The sequence below is a fragment of the Macaca fascicularis genome, chromosome 5 (assembly GCF_037993035.2).
Source record: "Macaca fascicularis isolate 582-1 chromosome 5, T2T-MFA8v1.1".
In the NCBI taxonomy this organism is placed as follows: Eukaryota; Metazoa; Chordata; class Mammalia; order Primates; family Cercopithecidae; genus Macaca; species Macaca fascicularis.
The window spans coordinates 144269369-144287335 of NC_088379.1; the positions used below are offsets into that span (position 1 = coordinate 144269369).

The 17967-nt window shown below is 39.3% G+C and overlaps 1 protein-coding gene across 28 annotated transcripts in view; it reads right to left on the reverse strand.

Annotated features, from left to right (window-relative positions):
- The window catches only part of ELF2 (E74 like ETS transcription factor 2), a 121675-nt gene that overhangs the window by 68470 nt on the left and 35238 nt on the right, over positions 1 to 17967 (reverse strand). For 24 of the 28 annotated variants that reach the window (XM_065545509.2, XM_074040488.1, XM_045391858.3 and 21 more), the window contains 2 exons: positions 5467 to 5551; positions 3660 to 3897 (listed from right to left, as the gene is read on the reverse strand). The exons of the other annotated variants lie outside the window; for them this stretch is intronic. Coding sequence is in view for 8 of the 24 variants with exons in the window: in XM_045391856.3 (XP_045247791.1) it covers positions 3660 to 3731 (72 nt within the window). In the remaining 16 variants the exon portion in view is untranslated. The remainder of the gene's footprint in view (positions 1 to 3659; positions 3898 to 5466; positions 5552 to 17967) is intronic. 28 annotated transcript variants of the gene reach the window in all.

Here is a 17967-nt window from a genome sequence, read left to right on the forward strand (position 1 = left end):
TTGTCTCATTCCACTTATATATTTATTTTACATATACATTTAAAAGTCTGGAAAAAAATACACCTCAAATTATTAACCTGGTGAGAGGTGAGCAGACAAAAGATGGACTTTCATTTTCTCAGTATGTCTGAGTTTATTGTTTTTTACAATGATCCTGATAACTAAGAAACATCAAAATACTTTTTTCATTTAAAAATAAAAATTGGTACAAAAACCAAACCAAAACAAAACAAAAAAACATAAAGCCAATAACGGGTAATTTGACAACTTTAAAAAGGAATCCATTCGCAAAATATAAAACTTGTTGGAGAATCTGCCTCACCAGATGAAAATCTTTTTATTTTTCTAATGAACTTTCACAAATGTAAACATCTCTTTAACTACCATCACAGTCAAGAAATAGAACATTTCCATCACCCCAGAAAGTTCCCTCATACCTACTTTACCCGTCAATCCCCACCACCACATGTGCATGCACACACACACATACACACAGACCTAGGCAACCACTGATCTATCCCTATAGATTTCTATCCCTATAGATCGGCCTTTTCTCAAATTTTATATTGAAATCAACAGTTCTCTTTTGTGTCCAACTTCTTTACTGCTGATATTTATACACATTGCTGCATGTATCAATAGTTCATTTCCCTTTATTGCTGAAAATTCTATTGTAGATATATCAATTGCTTATCCATTTGCCTGTCTTCATATGGCTATAATGCTCCTATGAACATCCCTGGTCTTGGCTTCCCTTCCTTTCCATTCCATTCAATATTTACCTAAGAGTCAAATTACCAGATCATATGGCAATTGTACATTTAATTTTTTAAGTACTCAAATAATTTTCCAAAGTGGTTATATTACTTTACTTTTTTTGGCGGGGGGGATGAAGTCTTGCTCTGTCGCCCAGGCTGGAGTACAGTGGCGCAATCTCGGCTCACTGCAAGCTGCGTCTTCCCTGTTCACGCCATTCTCCTGCCTCAGCCTCCCGAGTTGCTGGGACTACAGGTGCCCACCACCACGCCCCGCTAATTTTTTTATTTGTAGTAGAGGCAGGGTTTCTCTGCGTTAGCCAGGATGGTCTCAATCTCCTGACCTCGTGATCCCTCGTGATACCTCGTGATCACCTCGGCTTCCCAAAGTGCTGGGATTACAGGCGTGAGCCACCGTGCCCAGCCTACATTCTTATAAGCAATGTATGAGAGGTCTAGCTGCTCCTTATCCTTTCCAACATGTGGTATTACTCTCATCAATTTTCCTCATGCTGTGTGTTTAGTAGGATCGTCTTGGGTTTTAATTTACATTTCCCTGATGGTTAATAACATTGAGCATTTTTATATGTATTTAATGTTCCATTGATCTACACGTCTGTTGGCACACCAATACCACAATGCCTCAATTAGTGCCGCTTTATAGAAAGTCTTTAAATCAGATGTGTAAGCCCTTCAACTTTGTTCTTAACCACAGTACGTCTTCCAATCCATAAACTTGGTACATCTGTCTATTCAGGTCTTTAATATGTCTCAACAGTATTTATAGTTCACTGTACAGAGGTCTTTTATATATTTCATTAAACTTTTCCCTATTTTTTTTTTTAAGACGGGGTTTACTATCTTGCCTGAGCTGCACCTGAACTCCTGGGCTCAAGTAAGCCTCCCACCTCAGCCTTTAGAGTAGCTGGGACTATATGCACATGCCAGGGAGCCCAGCTGCTTTTTGATGCTCCATTAAATAGTACTGCTTCAGTTTCCAATTGTATATTGGCCATACTACCTGACATGCTCATTAAGGATATAGTCTTCTTCTGACTTACTTTATAAAATGTGATCACCCTATAAGACTACTACATAAATCACTAGTCAATAATAACTTGGTAAAGTCATTTCATTCATGAGATTCTTTCTTCCACAATAATAAGTTCTCCTGGCTGTGAACACTGAAGTTCCATGTAAAGAAGAAAAATATAAGAAGTATTCCAGAAACAAACTGTTTGTCCTCATTTCCCCCATATTAATTATACCTTTTAATCAACACAAGGTAAAGATATTCTGCCTATTGTTTTTGGTGGCTCCCCTCACAGGGTTAAAACAGAGCAAAACTATATGGCAGGAGAAAGCATTCGAGGAAAAAGCAATGTTTGGTCTGGGTCATCTAAGAGGGGATGGCAGTTCCCCAATCCGTAATGTCTTCGGTGAGTCATTCCTGGAGGTGATCATACAGAAAGTGAATCTCGAGGGAAGAAATAAGACATTGACTATGGGAAGAAAGTATGTTCTGTAGCTGTGGCTTCTCTTAATGGACTTTGCACCAGTTTTGGATTTGAATACAAAAGACACAAGAGTTTTTGAGTCCACTGAGAAAAGAAAAGGAAGACCTTCACTATCCTATTCCCAGTGAATTTGCCCACAGCTGATCTGGATCTTAGAAAAATGAGCAGACACCAAGGAGGCAAAAAAAAAAAAAAAAAAAAAGAATCCAGACTACAAAACACAGAGACTGATGTCCTAACTTGTTTCTCAAGCATGCCATTATACCGTTATACTGTTAGCAAGCACGAGTAACGCAGCATCTTTCACAGAAAATACAGAAAACAGATTTTTTTTTTTTTAAATATAGAAAACTCTCTATTTCCCCACCTCAGCTCTGAACAAATATTATCGGTTATTATGACAGCACTATTGAATTATAATTTAGACTCCTTCCAATATTCACTCTTTTTTTTTTTTGAGACGGAGTCTCGCTCTGTCGCCCAGGCTGGAATGTAGTGGCGCGATCTCGGCTCACTGCAAGCTCCGCCCCCCGGGTTCACTCCATTCTCCTACCTCAGCCTCCGGAGTAGCTGGGACTACAGGCGCCCGCCACCACGCCGGCTAAGTTTTTATATTTTTAGTAGAGACAGGATTTCGCAGTGTTAGCCAGGATGGTCTCAAATGCCTGACCTGGTGATCCGCCCGCCTCGGCCTCCCAAAGTGCTGGGATTACAGGCGTGAGCCACCGCCTCCGGCCCCAATATTTACTCTTTACTGAATGCTGAGAATTGAAGCCAGGACCTGGAAGCCCCTATATTTCTAGTACTGTTATTTTTTATTCTCATCTAATTCTTCAGTGTTATCAATAACAAAATAACCAAATATGCTAATGATTCAAAATTCTACATGCATAAAATTTCAAAACCTGAATTCATTTTCTGACTATCTAAATTCATAAGTGTTGATATGAGATTAAAATACAATGGATCTCCACACTGATTAAGATATAAAATAATCAAGAAACAAAGATAATAAGTAAAGTAAAGCACATACAAAATTCTAACTTAGAATGAATCTAATTTAGGTATATACCTACATCATAATCCAAGACAATGCGTTTTATCAGGGATTTAAATTTAAGTCTCAACTAATATTATAGTGTTCTTTCCATTTGTTTCCTCCCTCCAAGTTCATTCTAATATATGTATGTTCCAACAATTCACATGAGCCCTGCAGTACCTTCCTTGACCTTCTATTACCTAAATTATAAGGGTACACGACATGTACATGTATAATTTCATGCTTTGTACATTTCTACTCTCAAATATGTTTCCTATTAATTTCAAAATTAGTTCATGCACAAATTTCTATGAAGAAAATAGAAATGTAATTCATTGAATGCCTAACCTCTTGATTTTCTACTCCATTGCTGGAAAGCTCCAAAATAGTACCTCCACTGTCAACCACTGCTGATGTCATTGTTATTCCCTGAGGAAGCTTCAAATGCTATTAATCAATGAAATTAAAGGTTCATTGATGGTTGCCAGTGTTATAGGTTTGCATTATCATGTTTTAAAAGTCAATAGAGATGGAGTGCAGTAGATATCCAGAAATCCAGTCTTCTAAAGATGATTAACCGGAGACCCTAAAAAGAGGAAGAATTTGAAAAGTTATCTTAAAAATTACAGGAAGGACATAAAGTGTAACTTATTTTGCAATCTAATTTTAACCCTGAACTAAGAAAAAGAAGATAGGCTTCTATATCCCTGTGTCAAAAGAGGGCAGTAATGAACATTCTACCTCTTAAGAGTTAGTAATCAAGTTCATGAACATACTGAATAAGTTCTTAACAAGCAATTGTACATAGGTAGTATTATGATATTCATATTCTAGGAAATAAAATGTTATAATTGTGCCAGGCACGGTGGCTCACACCTGTAATTCCAGCACTTTGGGAGGCCGAGGCAGGCGGATCATGAGGTCAAGAGATCGAGACCATCCTGGCCAACATGGTGAAACCCCGTCTCTACTAAAAATACAAAAATTAGCTGGGCGTGGTGGAGTGTGCCTGTAGTCCCAGCTACTCAGGAGACTGAGGCAGGAGAATCGCTTGAACCCAGGAGGCAGAGGTTGCAGTGAGCCAAGATCGCATCACTGCACGCCAGCCTGGCGACAGAGCGAGATTCCATTTCAAAAAAAAAAAAAAGTTGTAACTTTCTCCCTTTATAAAGATGTTGTTTTATTCCTGAAATATGTTAGTTTCTAGAAATGTTAAAGATCTCTTATTCATTTAATATATAAAATGTGCCAGACTGAGAAAACGTTGAATCCGATTTCCTATTTAACAAATTAAAAGATTATTGATTCTTAAATATTTCATTCTTCTTCTTTGCCTCATCTGGTTTGTTTGTTTGAACAATCAGAACTGTCTTTTGCTTATGGCAGCAATCTCATTTTGTATTCACACTTTGAATACACTATGAATCCAGGAACTGTATGTAAGACAGATTAATTTGAATTGCTTATATTTTCAAATAGTTTAAAATTAAAGTAGTTACCACTTGGAATGCCTTTGATATTATTTTATCATACTTTCCTCAATTGTTTTGATATTAGTTCTATCATACTTTTCCTCAATTGTTTTGATATTAGTTCAAGATGCAATATAGCAAATGGTTTCAAGTAATTTCTTAACCTCTTACATTTTTTCCCCTTCCTACATCATCTGGATTTATGCATTAAATTATTCCTAAAAAGTTACTTTTTATTTGATTTCATTTATGCGAAAATTTTCATACAGAGGAAGTATGAAGATTTATTACTAACAGAATTTTTTCATGTCAAAAAGAATGCAGAAAAATCGAGCATATCTGAAGAGAAAGTATATAGTTCCCATAAATCATTCCATTAATATTATGCCCTTGTATTATGTTTGCCTGCTGGCATCATACAGATATGGAAATAAAACAATAAAGAATTTCCAGAAACTTCTAGAAAAATGAAATACCTGAAAAAAAGCAGAAATTTCATCCTACTGATCAGTACTATTAGCCTCCTTTTTGATCTTATAAACATAAAATGGAAGAGAAAGTCTTTGTATCTTAAGAAGAAAAATTAATAAAATTCCACAGTCCCATCATGCTATCACCATATAAGGTAATATAAATAACTATTCCCAATATATATAATAATAGCAGAAATAAATGTTACTTACAGTTTGTATGTTAAGTAGTCTAAGCATCCTTCACTGTTTTCACAACTTCGGAAGAGCTAAAATCTGAACCAGTAGTTCTTTGGAACTACCAGCGGGAGGGGAAAAAAGACAATATTAATATAATTATATTAAAAAAGCACTAAGCTAGATGTGTCTGAGATAGTAAATACTTAATAAAACAAATCACTTCCAAAGCCATATGTCACACATTCATATAAGGAATATAATAAATTATTTCTAGGTTTTTGAGAAATCAGAGCTTTTCTCAAACTTTAAATTTTAACTCAACACTACATAACAACTACTGAGTGAGGACAGAACCAACGTATGAAGCCTATGCTCCGTATTATGGGCTGTATTTCAAACAGGTTCTTGGGTTTTTTTTCCTCCATTGGGCAAGTTCTAATAACAGGTTCTTACTAAGTGGCTACAGGTATAACCTCTGCTCCCCAGGAGTATAAAATCAAGTTTCAAAAATAAGACTAGCCCAAAAAACTACTATAAAACAATGTTTAAGGAAAAAAAATTTTTAGAGTTGGGGTCTCACTCTTGTCACCAAGGCTGGATCACAGAGGTGAGATCACAGCTCACTGCAGCCTCAAATTCCTGGGCTCAAGCTATCCTTCTGCCTCAGCCTCCTGAGGAGCTGGGACTACAGGCATATGCCACCATGCTCAGGTCAGTATTTCTTATTTTTAACTTTTATTTTTAAAGATAAGATATTGCTATGTTACCCAGTCTGATCTTGAACTCCTGGCCTCAGGTGATTCTCCCACCTCAGCCTCCTGAGTCACTATTAGACATGTTCCTGCTATCTCACCCCACCGACTTAGCATCAGCACCCATCCAAACATCCCAAGCCCTACTTCTAACTCCCAAGCCTCCTCAAATAGTCCTCCTTCTTTCAAAGGCTTAAAGACTTAAGCACTTGACTTAAGCAATTGACTTAAGCACTTGATCGTAGGCCTTGCTCCATCAATTATTCCTTTTTCCTTAACCTTCTCTTACTACCATTGGGCTCCTTTCCCTCAAAATATAAGCATTTGCAAGATCCTCTCATCTTAAAAGTAGAAAAGTTGACTGGGCAAGGTGGCTCAGGCCTGTAATTCCAACACTTTGGGAGAGGGAAGCGGGAGGATCACTTGAGCCCAGGAGCTCCACACCAGCCTGGCCAACATAGGGAAACCCCTGTCTCTACAAAAAATAAAAAACTTAGCCGGGCCTGGTGGTGCAAACCTGTAGTCCCAGCTACTTGGGAGGCTGAGGTGGGAGGATCACTTGAGCCCAGGAGGTTGAGGTTACAGTGAGCCGTGATCCTGCCACTGCACTCAAGCCTGGGTGACAGAGCAAGATCCTGTCTCAAAAACAAAAACAAAGGAAAAGTCCTCTTCCATAATCCTGCATACCCTTCCAGCTACTGCTCCAGTTCCTTCCTTTCTCAGGTAAGTTTCTAGATAAGAAATCTTTTATACTCTGTCTCCACTTTCTAATTTCTCAAGTACTCTTCCTTCTATCAAAGTTTGGCATCCATCCCCACTCAACTGAAATTTTACTAAATTCCGCTTGTAGAATCCAATGGATACATTTCTCTCTTCATAGGACTTGATGCCTCTGAAGCATCTGACACTGTTAATCACTCCCTTCTTGAAACTCTACCTTGAATTTATCTTTTCCCTCTCTGGCTACTCCCTTTCAATTCCCCCTTGCAGGCTCAACCCTCATTTTCAAGGAGCCTGGGACAAGAGTACAAATGGAAGCCTACATACCATGTGTCTAAATATTTTTTAAAGTTCTCAATCAAGCTGTTAAATTATTATTCCCTCCTCCTATCTTGACTAATAACAACCTGAAAGGCCAAGTTCTATTTTTGAGTTCTCAGGCTCCCTTAATGTTACGTAGGGACACAGGAAGGAAAGTCCATACCCCTTCCCCTTGTCTGCAGCCAACTCCTTTTCTCTTTCCTCCTTTAGCTCCACTTTATACTACGAAGGACTTCATATGCACACATATATAAAGCCTACAGCTCTGGTCACATGACTGCAAACAGCTGCTCCTTGGCCATCCCTTAAACACAGGGGATCCCATATGTGTTGTACAGTCAAGAGAGGAGAGAATCAGAGAAGAGAGTTGTGAAGGGACACATGGGCAGGAAATTCTAGGATCAAATATTCAAAGATTGATCTAGAAAGAGACCAGGTAGACTAGTCACCTTGGCCCCCACAAAGTCTTCACTCTATGGGCAGGGGTGTAGCTTCTGGAGGAAGACGATATGAGGACCTTTAAAGCATAGGTCTTTTGTTCCCAGTTGGCAAAGTCTTAGGACAGTGCTGCTCTCTGGTCAACCCTTACAGGTGGGTGTTTCCAAGATCCCATCCCTAGTCCTTTTCTCTTCAGATTGTTTACACTCTTTCTAAGGTATGAAAACTCCTACAGCTTCACTCAAATCTCTCTTCCAGATTTGCCTACTAGATGTTTTATTGCCTCTACTTCACTGAAATTAGATAAGGTATACATAAATACTAAGCATTGATACCAGGATAACCCAAGCACTCCACTCATTAATTCAATCACACAACAAATACTAAATGAGCACTATTATACGATAGCACAATTTTAGGTGCCTGGGTCCAGTAGTGAATAAAGGCAAAGTCCCTGTTTTTATGGATCTTATATTACAGAGGAGAGAGAAAAAAATAAAATAGTATACCATACGTGTAGATGATGCTGAAGGCTAAGGAGTTAAATTAACCAGAGACAGGGATTATATATGGCAGGGAGAGCTGCCAATTCAGATTGAGTGGTCAGATAAGGACTCACTAAAAAAGTGACATATGAGCAAAAACCCAAAAGTAGAAGTGAGTTGTGGCAATGCCTGGGGGAAGAGCCTTCTAGTCAAAAGAAATTCAACACCCTCAAGAGGATGTATGCCTGACTAGTTAAAGGATCAGCAAGGGGACCCAATACAGCTGAAGTGAAGTGAGCAAAAGGAAGAAAGAATAGTTGAAGAGGACAGAAAGGGAAGGGAAGGGAGCCAAGTAGGTGCCCTGTGAGGACTCTGACTTCAGAGAGAAGGAAGGTTTTACACAAAAAGATGATGTGATTATTATAAGGATCATTCAGATGCTGGGTTGAGAACAGACAAGGGGACAAGAGCAGAAACAGGTGTCAGTTAGCAGGCTACAATAACATATGTTGTGCAAAAGTAATTGCAGTTTTGCCATTACTTTTAATGTAATGCAAACTACTTTTGCACCAACCTATAATTGAGATGAGAAGTGATACTGGCTGGGACCAGAGTGGTAGTTCTGGAGGTAGTGAAAAGTGATCATAGCCAAGCATGATGGCACACCCCTTTGTCCCAGCTACTCAGGATGCTGGGCAGGTTGAAGCTACAGTGATCCAAGATCTCACCGCTGCACTCCAGGTTGGGCGACAGAGTGAGACCCTGTCTCAAAAAAAAAAAAAAAGTAGTCAATCTTTAGATATATTTTGCAGATAAAAGGATGACATTTACAAGCAAAATTGATGTGGATTGATTAGTATGAGAGAAAGAAAGAAGCCAAGAATGAATCCAGGCTGGAGGATTCTCAGAAGATGATGGAGTAGGATATACCAGGAATCTGTATCCCTATCTAGACAACAATTGCACTGGCAGACTCTACCTAATGTAATTATTTTGGAACTCTGGAAGATACCAAAGGCTTGCAACCTCCAAGGGAAGGCTTGGACAATAAATTGTGGTTAATTTCGGTCATACTAGCTCTCAGCACAGAATCAGCTACCCATCCCCCAACTCGAGGGTAGACAGCTGTGCATGTGTTCCTGGAACAGTGTGCATGCAACTTGTGAGGGCCATGGTAAGCAAAAAGGACTATTTTCCAAATATCAGGGATCTGTGCTCTGATCACTGATTATTGCTTCTGATCACAGAGGAGCACACAAAGAAATGAGTAGATGTTATTGTTAAGCCTCTCCCCCTCTGGCTGAAGTCACTTCTAGGGGACTTAAAAGGCCAGCAAACCCCATTTTACTCTTTTTTTCCCTTTTGAGAGCCACACATTAAAGACTAGGACATTTGGCTGGGCGCGGTGGCTCACATCTGTAATCCCTGCACCTTGGGAGGCCAAGGTGGACAGATCACTTGAGGTCAGGAGTTCAAGGCCAGCCTGGCCAACATAGTGAAACCCCGTCTCTACTAAAAATACAAAAATTAGCCGGGCGTGGTGGTGGGCACCTGTAATCCCTGTTACTCGGGAGGCTGAGGCAGGAGCTTGAGCCCAGGAGGCGGAGGTTGCAGTGAGCCAAGATTGAGCCACTGCACTCCAGCCTGGGCAACAGAGCAAGACTCTGTCTCAAAATAAAAAATAAAATAAAATAAAGACTAGCACATTCAAAAACTATATATATGGAAAAATGTGTAAAGTGACTACACAAGCCCAGGCTCAGAAAAGACCTGAGAAGACCTTAAATACACCTTAGGCTGATCCTTGCCACAGAGTCAGCCTACAAAAATTTAAATTTTAATTAAAAAAAAAAAAATCCCGCCCTCCCGAAGATGGCAGATGGGAGGTAGTGTTGGCATGCCTCTCCCACTTGGAAAGAAAAAATAGTGGGTAGAGACTCGAACTGTGAACTTTTTTCAAAGAAGCAATACAGGAACTTAACGGAAAAATGGAAAGAAACCACAGATCCTTTGAAAGAAGGGGCGGGCTGCAGTCTACACCATGAGCCAGGTAAAAAACTGTAAGTCCCCAGAGTATGAGAGGGAGAGAAATTACCTCCAGAGTATACACCCCCACTATGAAAACTGGAAATCCAGTCCACAGGAGAAGGCCTTAACCCCACCCAGTGCTCAAACTGATATAGGGAGCGGTGGAGAATATACAAGTAGGACCAGGAGCAGGAAGAGCCTTTTGCGTATTCCCAGTCTCCAATGCAAACCAAGGGAAGCTATTCCTAATTCTGTCACAGAGGAGTTCAAAGTTCTGCCAACTAACTCAGGCAGTGGTTGCAGGTTGAAAGAAGCTCCCAATTTGAAATTCAAAATATAATCTCCAGTGGGGATGAACTGCCTTGGCCTGAACTGGGTGGACGAATGGGAAGTGTGCTGTAACCACAGGCACAGGAGCTGGGTGCTCTGGCATTGCCAGTGGATGAAAAGGGGCATGGCCTGAAAGCTGAGGTTCCTGTATGGAAACAGCTTGGAATTTAGTTAGCTGCTGCTAGTGAACACTGTGAGTGAGAGACCTGCCTTGCCAAGTGTGTAGGAGCTGAATGATACTTACTCCCACCTGCTACTCCCCACTTCCTGCATGAACTCTTCTGTGAAGTAGAGGTAGCTGAGCTCTTTCCTGGAACATTACCCCAGTGGCCAGGGTATGGCTCCAAAAGCCCAACATGGGTCTGTGCTTACACCACACATGCAGAGCCAAAGAGCAGGCCTGCCTGACCAAGCCCCCACCTGGCTTTGCCCCTCCACCTGCCCTGGAAGGTTAACGCAAAAGACAGAAACTTTTGGGAGCCCTGTGGCCTCACCCATCATCTGATAAACCAAAATACCTCCCATGGGTAACATAGCACAAGCACAAATCCCACCACTTCAACCACAGCTGGCACTCTTTTGCAAGCACCACCTCCTGGCTGAAGGCCAATAGACACAGTTTATTACAGCATCTACAGGTAAAATAACATTGCACCCAGGAAGGAGAAAACTTATGAATGACCTCAGCTATCAGCACTGTCTGCAGTACCCTGGCTAACCAGGATGTCCGGAGTCTGTCCACATGACCAGTTTATTAATACTACAACCAGCATTTAAGAAAGCCAACATACTATAGCTATTTATAACCAAGAAATCTCACAATGTATGTCATTCCCGTTACCCCTATGAGAGCTGGTGCTGGCACACATTGCTGGGAGACCTGAGGACAGATAACATCACTGGATCCCTTGCAGACATTCCCCAGAATCAGCCTGGAATGTGGCAGCCCCACTGGGCAGCTAGACCCAGAGGAGCAGCAGTACTCACAGTAGTCTGGCTCTCAGGGACTTCTACTCCTAGGGGAAGGGGGACAGCACCACATCAAGGAAGCAACCTGTTCTTCATTCTATGAAGTCAGTATCACCCTGATACCAAAACCAGGAAAGGATATAACAAAAAGAAAAGAAAACTACAGACCAATATACCTGATGAACACAGATGTAAAAATCCTAAACAAAATACTAGCTAACCAAATCAAATGGCACATCAAAGAGATAACACACCATCATCAAGTGGGTTTAATCCCCAGAATGCAGGGATGGTTTAACATATGCAAGTCAATCAATGTGATATATCACATAAACAATTAAAAACAAAAACCACATGATTGTTTCAATAGATGCAGAAAAAATATTCAATAAAATCAAGCATCCCTTTATGATAAAAACACCCAACGAACAAGGCACAGAAGGGAATTATCTCAAAATAATAAAAGTCATATATGACAAAGCCATAGCCAACATCATACTGAATGGGAAAAAGTTGCAAGCATTCCCCCCCGAGAACTAGAATAAGACAATGATGCTCACTTTAATCACTTCTTTTCAACATAGTACTTTAAGTCCTGGCCAGAGCAACCAGGCATGAGAAAGAAATAAAGGGCATCCAAATTGGAAAAGAGGAAGTCAAACTATCGCTGTTTGCTGATGATATGATCATATACCTAAAAAACGCTCAAGATTCCTCCAAAGACTACTAGATTTGATAAGTGAATTTAGTAAAATCTTAGGTTACAGAGTCAGTGAACACAAATCAGTAGCACTGCTAGACAACAACAATGACCAAGCTGAGAATCAAATTACGAACTCAATCCATTTTATAACAGCTGCAAAAACTACATAAAATACCTAGGAATGTACTTAACCAAGGAGGTGAAAGATCTCTACAAGAAGAACTACAAACACTAATGAAAGAAATCACAGATAACACAAACAAATGGAAACACATCCCATGCTCCTATCATGAAAATGACCATACTGTCTAAAGCAATCTACAGATTCAATACAAATCCAATCACAACAGCAACATTATTTTTCACAGATTTAGAGAAAGAAACTGATAAAACTCATATGAAACCAAAAAAGAGGCTGAATAGCCAAAGCAATCCTAAGCAAAAAGAACAAATCTGAAAGCATCACATTATTGGACTTCAAATTATACCAGGCTATAGTTAACAAAACAGCATGGTACTGGTATAAAAGCAGGCACATGGACCAATGGAACAGATTAAAGAATCCGGAAATAAAACCAAATATCCACAACCAACTATCTTCAACAAAGCAAGAAAAACATAAATTGGAGAAAGGACACCCTATTTAATAAATGCTGCTGAGAAAACTGGCTAGCCACAAGTAGAAAAATGAAACTGGATCCCTATCTCTCACACCTCATACAAACATCAACTCAAGATGGATCAAAGATTTAAATCTAAGACCTAAAACCATAAAAATCCTAGAAGATAACCTAGAAAAACTCTTCTGGACACTGGCCTAGGCAAAGAATTCATGACTAAGACCCCAAAAGCAAATGCAACTAAAAAAAATAAATAAATGGGACCTAATTAAACTTAAAAGGCTTCTGTACAGCAAAAAAATAATAATCAGCATAATCATCAGAGTAAACAGACAACCCACAGAATGGGAGAAAATATTTGCAAACTGTGCATCCAACAAAGGACCAATGTCCAGAATCCACAGGGAACTCAAACAAATCAGCAAGAAAAAAAAAATAATCCCATGAAAAAGTGGGAAAATGACATGAACAAATATTTCTCAAAAGAAGATATACAAGTGGCCAACACACAAATGAAAAAGTGCTCAACATCACTAGTCATTCAGGGAAATGCAAATTAAACCCAAAATGACACACCATCTTACTCCTGGCAAGAATGGCCATTATTAAAAAGTCAAAAGCCAATAGATATTGGCATGGACTTGGTGAAAAGGGAACACTGATACACTGCTAGTGGAAATGTAAATTAGTACAACCTCTATGAAAAACAGTATGGAGATTGTTTTTTGTTGAGACAGAGTCTCACTCTGTTGCTGAGGCTGGAGTGCAGTGGCGCGATCTTGGCTCACTGCAACATCCTTCCTCCGGGTTCAACTGATTCTCTTGCCTCAGCCTCCCAAGTAGCTGTGATTACAGGCATCTGCCACTGCACCCGGCTAAATTTTTTTGTATTTTTAGTAGAGATGGGGTTTCACCATCTTGGCCAGGCTGGTCTTGAACTCCTGACCTCATGATTCACCTGCCTCGGCCTCCCAAAGTGCTGGGACTACAGGCGTGAGCCACCGCACCCAGCCAGAGATTTCTTAAAGAACTAAAAGTAGATCTACCATTTGATCCAGCAATTCTACTACTGGGTATCTACCCAAAGGAAAAAAAGTCATCATATCAAAAAGACATCTGTACATGTATGTTTATTACAGCACAATTCACAGTTGCAAAGATTTATAACCGTGTGCCTGTCAATCAATGAGTAAAGAATATGTGGTATATATGCACCATGGAATACTATTCAGCCATAAAAAAAAGAACAAAATCATGTATTTTGCAGCAACTTGGATGGAGTTGGAGGCCATGATTCTAAGTGAAATAACTCAGGAAAGAAAAACCAAATACCGTACGCTCTCACTTGTAAATGGGAGCTAAGCTATGAGTACACAAAGGCATACAGAGTGATATAATGGACTATGGAGACTCAGAAGGGGGAGGGTAGGAGTGAGAGTGAGAGATAAAATGAGTACACATGGGGCACAATGTACACTACTTGGGTGACAGGTGCACTAAAATCTCAGATTTCACCACTATACCATTCACTCATGTAACCAATAATCACTCGTACCCCAAAAGTGATTGAAATTTTTTTAAAGAACTAAAGACAATAAAAAAACACAAACAATAACAAAAAAACAGCAAATCCTGGGGAAGAAGAAGACTCTATTTCCAGAATAACACATGAGATTCAAATGTCCAGTTTTCTCCAAAAACTCATAAGGCAAACAAAAAACCAGGAAAGGATGGGCCATTCAAAGAAAAAAATAAATAAATCAACTGTTCCTGAAAAACATCTGATGGCTAATCTGCTACACAAAGACTTTAAAACAACTATCTTAAATATGCTCCAAGAACTAAAGGAAGATGTGGGAAAAGTCAAGAAAACAATATATGAACAAAATTAAAACACCAATAAAGAAACAGAAAATCTGAAAAGAAACCAAAAGGAAATTCTGGAGCTGAAAAGTATAATTGAAACGAAAAATTCACTAGAGAAATTCAAAGGCAGATTTGAGCAAGCAGAAGAGAATCAGTAAACTTGAAGACAGATACTAAAAGTTACTGAGTGTAAGGAACAGAAACAAAGAAAGACTAAAAAAAACTGAAAAGACCTGGAGGACCTGTGCGATGCCATCAAGCTGACCAACATACGAATTTTGAGGGTCTCAGAGGGAGAAAAAAAAAAGAGGCAGAGAAAATATCTGAAGAAATATTAGCTGAAAACCTCCCAAATTTGATGAAAGACCCTAATAAAAACATCCAAGAAGCTCAACGAACTCCAAGTAAGATAAATTCGAAGAGACCCACTCCAACACATCATATAATCAAATTTTCAAAAACTGAACACAAAGAGAGATGCTTGAAAGTAGCAAGAGAGAAAAGATTTATCACATGCAAGGGTTACACAATAAGATTATCAGCAGATATCTCATCAGAAACTTCAGAGGCCATAAGGCAGTAGGCCAATATATTCAAATTGCTAAAAGAAAAGAACTGCAGCCAATAGAGGCAGTGGGCACCTGCTGTCCCAATTACTCAGAAGGCTGAATTGAGAGGATTACTTAAGCCCAGGAATTCAAGCCCAGCCTGTGCAACATAGCGAAACCCTGTCTTCAAAAAATGAATAAAAAATATGGCCGAGTGCAGTGGCTCACGCCTGTAATCCCAACACTTTGGTAGGCCAAGGTGGGCAAGATCACCTGAGGTCAGGAGTTCAAGACCAGTCTGGCCAACATGATGAAACCCCATCTCTACCACAAATACAAAAAATTAGCTGGGCTTGGTGGTGCATGCCTGTAGTCCCAACTACTCGGGCGGCTGAGGCAGGAGAATCTCTTGAACCCAGGAGGCAGAGGTTGCAGAGAGCCAAGATTGTGCCACTGCACTCCAGCCTGGGTGACAGAATGAGACTCCATCTCAAAAAAAAAAAAAAAAAAAAAGGAATAAAAAAGAAAGAAAGAAAAAAGAAAAAGAAAAAACCTGCCCACAAAGGATCCTATATCCAACAAAACCATCCTTTCAAAGTGAGAAAAAAGACTTAAATGTAAAACCCAAAACTAAAAAAACCTGAAAGACAACCCAGGCAGTACCATTCAGGACATATGTAAGGGCAAGGATTTCATGACAAAGACACTAAAAGCAACTGCAACAAAAGCAAAAATTGACAAATAGGATCTAATTAAACTAAAGAGCTTCTGCATGGCAAAACAAACTATCAACAAACAGACAACCTACAGAATGGAGAAAAATTCTGCAAACTATGCATCCAACAAAGATCTAATATCCAGCATCTACAAGGAACTTAAACAAATATACAAGAAAAAAACAACCTGATAAAAAAGTGGGCAGGCCAGGCACTCCCAAAGTGCCAGGATTGGGAGGCCAAGGCAGGTAGATTGCTTAAGACCAGGAATTCAAGATTAGCCTGGTCAATATGGAGAAATCTCATCCCTACTAAAAATATAATATAAAAATTAGCCAGCTGTGGTGGCACACGCCTGTAGTTCCAGCTACTTGGGTACCTGAGGCATGGGAATCACTTTAACCCAGGAGGTGGAGGTTGCGGTCCAGATCATGCCACTGCACTCCAGCCTGGGCAACAGAGCGAGACTGTCTCAAAGAAAAAAAAAAGTGGGCAAAGAACATGAACAGACACTTCTGAAAAGAAGACATACATGCGGCCAGCAATCATATGAAAAAAAGTTCAACATCACGGATCATTAAAGAAATGCAAATCAAAACCACAATAAGATATGATCTAATACCAGTCAGAATGGCTACTGTTAAAAAGTCACAAAATAACAGATAATGGTGAGGCTGTGGAGAAAAAAGGAATGCTTATACACTGTTGGTAGGAGTGTAAATTACTTCAGCCATTGTGGAAGACAGTGTGATTCCTCAAAGACCTAATGACAGAAAGACCATTCAACCAAGCAATCCCATTACTGGGTATATACCCAAAGGAATAGAAATCATTCTATTATAAAGACACATGCATATGTATGTTCACTGCACCACTATTCACAATGGCAAAGACATGGAATCAACCTAAATGTCCATCAGTGATAGGCTAGACAAAGAAAACGTGGTACATATACACCATGGAATACTATCCAGCCGTAAAAAAGAATGAGATCATGGCCTTTGCAGGAACATGGATGGATCTGAAGGCCATTATACTTAGAAAACTAACATAGTTAGAGAAAAACCAAATACCACATGTTCTCACTTATAAGTGGGAGCTAAATGATGAGAACACACGGACACATAGAGGGGAATAACAAACATTGGGGACGTTTTGTGGTTTGAAGGTAGGAGGAGACAGAGAACCAGGAAAAACAACTAATGGGCACTAGGCTTAGTACCTGGGTGATGAAATAATCTGTAAAGCAAACCCCCATGACACAAGTTTACCTATATAACAAACTTGCACTTGTATCCTGAACTTAAAAGTTAAAAAAAAAAAAAGAAGAAGAAACAAACAGATTGGAAATGAAAGAATGGAAAAAGACATTCCACACAAATAATAAGCAAAAGACAGCAGGAGTAGTTATACCAATATTAAACAAAATAGACTTAAAATGACAAAAGTTTAAAGAAACAAAAGACATTATATATTAATAAAAGGTACAATAAAGCAACAAAATATAATGACTATAAACATTTATATGCCTAATGACAATCAAACTATGAAACAAAAACTAAGAACTGAAAAGAGAAATAGTTCTACAACAATAGTTGGAGACTTCAATACTCCTCCTTTCAATAATGAACACACCACCAGAGAGAAAATAGCTAAGAAAAGAGAGGTCTTAAATAACACCAACCAGACCTAACAGACATATACAGAACAACTTATATACTCCAACAACAGAATACACATTCTTCTCAGGGTACGAGGGACATCTTCTATGACAGACCATATGTTAGGTCACAGATTAAGTCTCGATAAATTTTAAAAGACAGATATCATATTAACTATCTTCTCTGATCATAACGGGATGAAGTTAGAAATCAATAACATAAGTAAAACTGAAAAATTCACAAAACAATACATTCTTAAACAACCAAAAGATTATAACCAATGACCAAGCAGGATTTATTCCTGAAATGTAAGGATGGTTTGACATATAAAAATGGATCAATGGCTGGGCGTGGTGGCTCACACCTGTAATCCCAGC